Source organism: Hippocampus zosterae, chromosome 15 (genome assembly GCF_025434085.1).
Source record: "Hippocampus zosterae strain Florida chromosome 15, ASM2543408v3, whole genome shotgun sequence".
NCBI classification, from domain to species: Eukaryota; Metazoa; Chordata; class Actinopteri; order Syngnathiformes; family Syngnathidae; genus Hippocampus; species Hippocampus zosterae.
Window position 1 is genome coordinate 10795902 of NC_067465.1, and position 9167 is coordinate 10805068.

General features: G+C 40.7%; 1 protein-coding gene across 1 annotated transcript; it reads right to left on the reverse strand.

Moving 5' to 3' along the window:
* Positions 1 to 45: 45 nt before the first annotated feature.
* Positions 46 to 8995, reverse strand: aire (autoimmune regulator). Its single transcript, XM_052088881.1, has 12 exons — positions 8651 to 8995; positions 7492 to 7666; positions 7265 to 7345; positions 6450 to 6500; positions 4945 to 5063; positions 4714 to 4835; positions 2925 to 2994; positions 2574 to 2590; positions 2221 to 2412; positions 1176 to 1254; positions 565 to 648; positions 46 to 135 (listed from the first exon to the last, which is right to left on the reverse strand). The coding sequence occupies exons 1-12, from the start codon at positions 8795 to 8797 to the stop codon at positions 55 to 57; spliced, it is 1218 nt and encodes a 405-aa protein (XP_051944841.1). The 5' UTR covers positions 8798 to 8995; the 3' UTR covers positions 46 to 54.
* Between the last annotated feature and the right edge of the window lie 172 nt (positions 8996 to 9167).

The following is a 9167-nucleotide window of genomic DNA, read 5'->3' on the forward strand; positions in this document are numbered from 1 at the left end:
TACCGGGTAGTTGTAATACTGGTAAGAGTGGTTGAAAAGAAATGAAATTCCAAGTCACTGGTAGCACCCGTGAGTGTTAAGAAGAGGCTGAGAGATGTTATGAAAAGCCCATTGCAGGATGCCATCCAAGGAGGTCTGCTGACACACACACACACACACACACACACACACACACACACACACACACACACACACACACGTCATGTAATGAACACGCACACAATGGCTTCACCGATCCCCTTGAGTTTGTTGATACATTCATCATGTTAGTGCACATCAGGTTTGGTTTGGATTGTTTTGGGTCAAAGCAAAGTCGACACTAATTGGATTACGCTGACTTGTAATTGAATTGGACCTATTTGAATGATTGCAAAGTTAAAACTAAGTTTAATCATGAAGGCGTATTCCTAAGAGAACTGTTACAGTGAAACGAGAATTCCAAAAAGTGCCAAACTCAATGAAATGCAATGACGCAACACATCTGACTCTAATTCATGCAGGCCCACCACCCCAACGATACATACTAAACATATTACATCACGTGTGTAACTGAGCACTACTCACGTCTCCCAGGATGGAGTCCAATTCGTCTTTCTGAACCAATGAGCTCGGTCCGTGGCCGTGTGGGTTATGGACCGCTGTGGCAAGCTGAAAAACAGCGTTGTATTAAGACTGGGGGTGGGCCCTTGTACCCCCATGTTCAAGGACAAGACTTGGAATGATCATAAAACGGTGCAGGCAAAAAATGAGGGATATTGTGGCACTCATTTGGGAGAATTTCCCAGTAGGAACCCAAAATTTACCAATTTAATTTGCCAATTTAATTTGCACAAAATTGGTACTTCCAACCCAAAATGGCTGACTTCCCCTTCACCTACAGACATGAGACTTTTTGTATTCCCTGTTAGGATAGACATGCCTAACCAATTTCGTGTTCATAAAACAAACTGGTGTTTCATTTAATCAAACTTTCCAGGAGTGCAATTGAGAGCAAAATTACGGCTTTAAATCAAAATGGCCGACTTTGTGTTGTAATCCCTGCACGGGTACTTTTCATACATCCTGTTACATGTACGTACGTTCGACGTGTCCGCCCATTTTAGTGTTGATTTGTGAAGGTGGTGCATTCAAACTTTCCAGGGGGCGCTATAGAGTAAGTGAAAGTACAGACCCACCTGTAAACATTTGGTGTCGGCCTCCTGTTCTGCAGTGCTGACCAACGCCTTGGAGCACGACAGACAGGTGGATCGCCCGCTAACAAAACACAGATGGTGGCATTTCAAATTCGTGTCACAGTTGCTTTTTTTCGGGCGTTTGATCATTGTACTACAAGTTTGAAACAAATGTTTCTAAAATGAATGGCATTAGATCATATCTTGTCGCGCCAGTACTGGATCCATTGCTTGGCAGCATCACTAGTGTCTAGGAGGTCTTGATCTGTGCAGGTGGGCCCCAGTTCACAATCCCGAAGAATGTGCTCCATTGTTTGTATTGGGTGGCCACACGGACATTCACTGCTGAGTGAGAGCCCCCATTTATAGGTGTTGTTCCCAGTCTTGCCTACTCTGGTTCTTGCTCTATTTAATGTCACCCAGTTCTTTCTTGAGAGGGCAGTTCCACTTGGAAGATGTTCGTTTAAAAAACAAAGAATAGAGTAAAAAAGAAAAATTATGGTCATTTAACTTTTAACTGCGTCCTCATTATTTTTTGCCCTCTTTAATTCATGTTCTCAAAGTAGGTTTTTGCCTAGTGTTTTGTAAAGAACTGATCCAAGGACGTTTGCTTTTGTCGCCAAACAATCCTTTGAAAATATCCAAGGAAAACGTGAGCATAGTGAGCGATCGCCGGTGAACACTTTTATTCTGGGTGATTCACATTTACGTAAAATTATCGGAACACCTCATGGCCCGAGGGGCGAATGACGATGACGCTGCATAGACACGTATCAATCCATCTATCGACACACATAAACACATTCTTAGCCAATGGGACGCCAGGATGACGCTCGGGAATAGCCAATGGCAGAGCAGCTCTATGTTGCGCGCAGGAAACTCGAAGCTGCGAGTAGCAGCCAATACTGTATTTTTTACCTTTCCTATCTTGAAATTTCTTTCGTAACTCGAGGCAATAGTTTCCTGTTGAGGCGTTTCGTAATTTGAACATTTTGTATGAAGAGACGTTCGTAAGTAGAGGTAGCACTGTATCGATGTTGGGACTTACATGTGGAAGTGGCAGTGGCGGTGGTAACACTTGGAACACTGAAGGCAACGAGCGAGGTCTCCTCCTCCCAGGTGACAAATACCGCACGTGTCTGGGCTCTTCATTTGATACATTTCAAACGTTTCAGCCGGCAACGATGTGCCATGCGCACTATAAGGACAGTTGGGGGCGTGTTTACCTCCTTTGCGGAGGCTGCGGTGGAGGACAGCAAGGGGAACAATGACATGTCGACGGTGGAGGTCTTATAGTTTGTCTGCGGAGGCTGTGGAAAGAGGGCCACACTACTTTTTAATGTTATTGTAATACTTTCATATTTTGCGCATATGTAATTCATTAAATTTATTAAGCAGCACGATGAGTTGGTGGTTACCTTCAAGAGTGAAGGAAAAAAAAAAGACAAGAAAGGTGGACTGGCATAAGAGCGAGAACACTCGGCACTAGAAACTCGTTAATTTGCCAATATTTAGTTCAGTCATGAATTTTTCATTGAATCATCTTATTTATATCTTCTTCATAATATAACCTTAAATTTTAAGTTGAACCTGTTAAAAAAAAAGCAACAAGACTTGACAATGTAAAATGTACCCTGATTTTTTTGCTCCAAGTTAGCTCGGATTGGCGCCAACTCGCTATCGAGCGCTGAAGAGGATTAAAGAGGAATCCTAATCATTTTAAGTGCTCACGTGTTAGTGTCATTTACTTACTTGCAAAGCTTGCTGGATTTTTTGTACCTTGACCTCTCTACCACCGCATTCCTTACAACGCCAAGAACCACTGCAGGTACAAAAGTGTGTTATTATCAGTATTTAATCGATCATGCAAACATATGTGGTTACATCTGCCGGTGGTGACTATACATTTGCAGTCCGGATGCGGAGGGGTGAGACATTTGCTGCTCTGGTGGGAGTCTCACAACATTTACACGCCTCCAACAACAACACATAAGTCAGTTAATTTGTTGCTTTCTGATTTTTCCAAAATAGTCACTATGGTTCAATTCGCCTGTGGTGGCATTGCATCATTCATTTGCATTCTGGACGTCGAGATGAAACCTGCTCTAGAGAAAGTTTGAAGATGCTGCAAGTCTCCAATCATACCACAAAAGGTTACTTGATTTTTTTGGGGCCACTGTGGTTAAATTCGCCAGTGGTGGCATTGTGCTATTCATTTGCAGTCTGGATGCAGAGGGGTTAACATTTAATCCCCTGGAGGAAAAGCCAAATTTCAAGTCTCACCACAAAAGTCACTAAAATTGTCGCTACTGTTCTTTTGTTGTTGTTTGGTCAAATTAGCCAGCAAAGGGGAGAGCATCCGGTCATGAGGTCATCTCAGAGTATTCCCGACTCTTAAATAACACCACAAGTCACTAAATATGTTGCTCTAATATATATATTAGAGCTGTTAGTTTAGCGCGTTTTTATTGGCATTAATTTAAATGAATTTTAACGGGATTAATTTTTTTCTCGCGAGATTAACGCAGCACACGTCACAAGCGGATGTTACTTGTTTGGAACTATTTTGTGTGGAAGGTTACAGTGTTCTGCGTCCATATAAATAGAGCGGGTGGAGCTTCTCTGTGTTTGTCTGACAGTGGTAGCGACCTAGCGAAAATAAAACGTCTCCAGTGTTGTCATTCGAAATGAGGTCTACACAAAAACTGTAGAGAGACTTCCGCACAAGAAGGACCAACACAATCAACATAGCCTGACTGTATTAGGGGGAGTGACCCCCCTCCCCCTTTCAGAATGGTTTGCCCCAGCAGCACGGGAGAAGTGCGTGCGCTTTTTTGTACGGGCAGTTTTGAATACAGCGGCACATAATGAACACTGGTGTCCGGTGTCTCGTTATTCTTCAACAAACATACAGAAACAGACTGCTGTGTTTACAGTAAACTTGAGAAAAACGAAGTATGTAACCATGGTTTAAATCTACTATAGGCTGAGTACTAGTTTACCTTAGATGTGCACTTTATAATGTTATATTGCTCTGTTTTGATTTTATAAAAAAAGCTGTTAAAGCAGCTGTTGTGTGACAAAATACTGTTTTCACTGTTGTTGATGGACAGTCATATTGTGCGAGAGATTATGTGTGAATAACTGCTCCAAGTGAAAAATGTTCATGTAAAATTGAAAATCAAAATTGTTATTTCAGTAAATATTTGCATTTGGCACATAGAAAACTGATTCATGATTCCATGTTGATGAGAGCATTAAAATAGGTGAAAAATAGGACAAAACGATAAAAAATGTGTGAGTAATCACGATTAATTTTTTAGTCCATTTGAGTTAATTATGACAGTTGCATTTTTAATTAGATTAAATATTTTAATCGTTTGACAGCTCTAATATATATATATATATATATATATATAAAATAAGAGCTAACAGGGTTAGAAATTTCTCAAAGTTGGCAACACTGAGGAATAGCTTGCTCGGTTGCAACGCCCTAGCGTGTCGTGTTTCCTTTGTTATTCTTGCAGGCGTAAGCTTGAACCTGGGGATGGCTGTGAGTGGAGGGTCCAGGCAGGTTAAATGAAAAGCTCGAGGGCATCCGTCGCAACAGATCAACTGGCCTCCGTCTTTGCACACCGCACACTCGTCATCGTTGTGATGGTTCTGCATGCGCGCACCACACACACACACACACACACACACACACACACACAAAACATACACGTTGATGCAAACACACTCACACATTCCTGAGTATGTGGACCGGTGGGACCTGTCCAGAAGCTGCTGTTGTCTCCCTCCTGTGTTGAAAGGTTGCCATGGCAACTTTGGACTTGGGCTCTTTACATTTGTAAAAGTTTCCTGGCAGTTTGATGCACTTTCTGGCAGAACCTGAGGAGAAAACATCAGGCAGAGATATTTTGCACACTTTGATATCTAATAGTGTCATTTATGAAAAAAAAAGTTTTAAGTGCCTTGACACAAATAGAAGTGTTTACCCACCCATCAAGTTTGAAATTAAACTAAGTGAGTGAAAATGTTTGTGTGTGAGCAAGCCAACATGGCTTTTCTCCAGCTGTGACTTGGAAGCTAGGCTGGCAGAAGAGCCAGAACCACTTTCAAATAACGGATGGAGTCGATATGGTTCAAGTAGCCGGTGGTATGAGCAAACAGTGTTAATTTGCAGTCTAACGCAGATATTGGCTCACTATGACAAAGCTAAAAGGTAAGCAGAGCTGCAATGAGATTGTATGCATTAGTTTCTGATAAGTAATGTATGCAGTAATGCCTTGAGTGAATTCAAAAGCATCTTCCGGCATTGCCCCAAAAAGATTTTTTAAAAGTTGAATATTTTTTGATAGAAAACAAATTCTATAACACTGTACTTTTGTTAAAAAATATTTTCTCAGGACAATTAAATGCATAACACTGGTCAACGATTTTATTTTTATTTATAACAATTTTCATTGTTTTTCATCAGAGATGCAAAAAAACTTTTTTTTTTAGCACTGATTCTGATCTGCTCTTGTTTTTTTCTCTTGTAGAGAACATGATTTATTTTTGTGAAACGTCACAGCAGTAAATTACAACGCATGATATAATCCTTATTGTGCAAGATTTTAAAAACAAAAAACAAAAGAAATATCACAACAACCCGGTGCTAGAAAAAAAAAACATTTTTTTAAAAACCTGCATCAAAAATATGTTTCGTGAAAAGAGACCGATTTAAATTTGCTTTGGACCAGTGTAATGAAAGACAATTCAAGCTTTGAGCCCGTGGCGCCTCTTTTTTGAGGAATTTTCAACAAGGTCTACATCATGGGGCATTTTGGAAATGAAGTGCTGCCTCCACAAGGGAAAACACAAGCCATGCGATCATTTGCTTTATAAAATTTGGGGTGCACTTTGGGCGGTAACAAAATCCATGCTTGCTTTTGGCTCAAAAAAAGGCTAATTTCAGCAAGACAAGAAAGTGGGTGTCAAGAGTAATTCTTGATCCTTGCAGTATTTTAAGACGTGATGCAGATATGTCAAAAGATACTCTTGGGGACTTTGAGGGTTTTAGTGTGTCGCCAACATGCGGACTTGCCATCTGAGTGGAAAACCTCATCTCTGGAAGATCCACTTTTGACTGACAGCTCAGTGGCGGCGCGAGCAGATGACGATGATGGAAGGCGTCCTTCTGTGGGGACTGACACTGAAGGACAAGCGTTAGCTTTAAAGATCCACTTGGATTTGGGAAATGGAAGTTCTCACTAAGTGTGAAGTGGAACTTACTTGTGCCACACGCGGCTTCACTCTTCACTTTGCATAACTTGAATTTACTCGCTGAGAGGGGGAAAAAAAGGTATGATTTTGTCAATAGTTTATTTGATTGAAACACTAGGGGAAATGATTGATTGTTTATTTTTTTTAATTGAATGCATGATTATTTAATTAAAATGAGGACATTTGTTTTGGTTGGGGCTGCTGATAATTGTACTGTAAGACTTACACAGTTATTTTAGTTCTTTTTTGAATGGCATATAGCACTTACAACATCCACGAAAAGCAATTATGATACATTTAATTAAATATTGCATTCTGGGGAAGCAGACTACAAAATAAATTTGATTGATTTTTTGATTTGATTTGATTTTTTTTTAATGAATAAATATAATGTTGAATTTCCCCTTGAGGGTCAAGAAGGAGTCAGATTTCACTGGAAATTTTATTTCTACTGATCAAATTTTTTTTCCGCCATTTAAATTGATTCCTTTGCCAAAAAAAAGAGTAATACGTTTTCAGCTTATTTTTTGTGTGACTAGTGAAAGGACATTTCGATTCCATTCTCTTTCATCTATAACTGCTTCAAACAAGACGGCGTATGCAGGAATAGTGATTACAATTGCATGGCTGTCCATGTCTTGTGTGTTGTGTTATATTACCGTTATTTATTTATTGATTTTTTTAATCTCAACTCTTGTTACAGCTGATGCTGTAAATAAAGTGCTATATAAATAAAGATGTATTTTATTATATTGTTTTGTGTAGCTCTATGACTAAGCAATTATACAATGAAAGGTTCCTTGGGGGAGGTAACGCCGTCCTACCTGCAGTCCCGTCGCAAGTCGTGGTGCGATATTGATCTTCCCTGTCCTTGTGGTTCCTCTTTTTGCCGCGACTCTTCTTGCCTTGGGGAGACGCGACACAGCTTGCTGCGTTGGAATTATGCGGCAATTCATCACACAAAATCGGACGCAAGAATCAATGAAATGATAAATGATGGCGAAAACCTCAAAGTTGTTGTCGCTTTGTATGGGGCGTGAGCTTCACGTACAGGCAATGTGGGGAGCGAGTAGTGCTCGCAGTTTGGGGTAACTGTCCAGGTTGTAGGTCTTGTTCAGGTTCCTCCAGAAGGCTTGCATGGTGGAGGCACTCTGTTCCATTACCCACGAGATCAGCGAGTATATGGCCTTGTGGATTCCGTCTCGGGCCTCCTGCGCCACAGTGTCCTTAACACGCACGCACACACACACACACACACACACACACACACACACGCACACACACACACACAAAGTCCCCAAATTCACCTTGAGAACTGAAGTGCGAATTTTGGTGGAAGGGTGTCATGAAATGTCATGTTAATTAACAACCAAATGACCCGCACAGATGTTGAGATGGGGACTCAAACTTGGATCTATTGACTGCCAGGCATATGTGGCAACCGCGAACACAGCGTGTTGCTTTCAAAAGACGGGAAAATACGAATCGTGGTCGTAATTTAAAACGGTCCGTTTGCTTTTGCTGGAGGGCTGCACAATGAATCCAATTTTAATAAGGACGACGATTTTGTTTGCTACGATTAAATAATCGTGATCGTCTGACCTATTTATACAGTATTGCACGATCTCCTGCATATCGAATAAAGCACGTTCTTAACCAGGAGTCAGCCTACCACCAGTGGGCGATGGCACGGTTCAGCTTCATTAAGCTGTTGAACGAACAAGCAAGCGCTCTTATATTTATTTATTGTTTTCAATATTTTTAAAGTTTGACTAGGATCCCACCAATCGTCCTTGTTTGTCATGGAAAATGTATATTGAACAGTTTTTTAGAATTCCTGGGGATTGTAAAAAAATAAAAATAAAACAACATTTAATAAAACAATAATTTAAAACATTTTTTCAGCATTCAATATTCCTTTGTTTTCAATTTAGCATTGATTTTTTTTTCTGAGTTTTGGAATTTTCATTTTGCGCTGAAAATTGTTTCCATATTTTTTGTTGAAGAGCAGTGCAGTAAAAAATACAGATGTTTTCCCTAACATAACGAATTGTGATTCCTAATCATGATCACAAAATAATTGCGATGATCATTTTGACTGTAATCGTACAGCCAACTTTGAATATTGACAAAAGTTCCTCCTCTAAACTTCGCATCCACTTGTCAAAATCAGAAAAAGCTGCATGCTGCTGATGGCGAAGTCGGCTCACCTTCAGCATCTGCTCACTGATAACGTTCTTGTCAGCCAAGCCGTGAACCAGAGGGAAGGCGTCCTGCACTGCCATGGCAATATCCGTGCGAAGACCCTTCAAGAGCGAGCCAAGTCGGGGGTCTGCCAGGGCCTCCACTCGGGACATGATGCACCCGTTGAGCCTCAAACAATGTACTGGAGGTGGATCGCAAACTCACTGGAATGCCCTTTTACATGGATGGGGTGGGGCCTTCCAAAAGAAAAAAAGGATCATTTGCATATTTCATGGTCAAAGTCATTGATGGACCAAAATGCTAATCCACATCATTGACAGAGGTGTCAAATCCAGTTCCAGGAAATAAACCATGCTGCAGTTTGTCTTTGTTTTTGGCCACAGAATCGTCAATTCAACCTGAATGTAAACGAGCTCTTGAGTAGAAGCACCTGTGGCTAAAGACAAACTGGCAAGGTTTCGTTTCTGGACCTGAATTTGACACCTCTGTCAAATAGGAGGATTTGCATTTTGACCATCATCA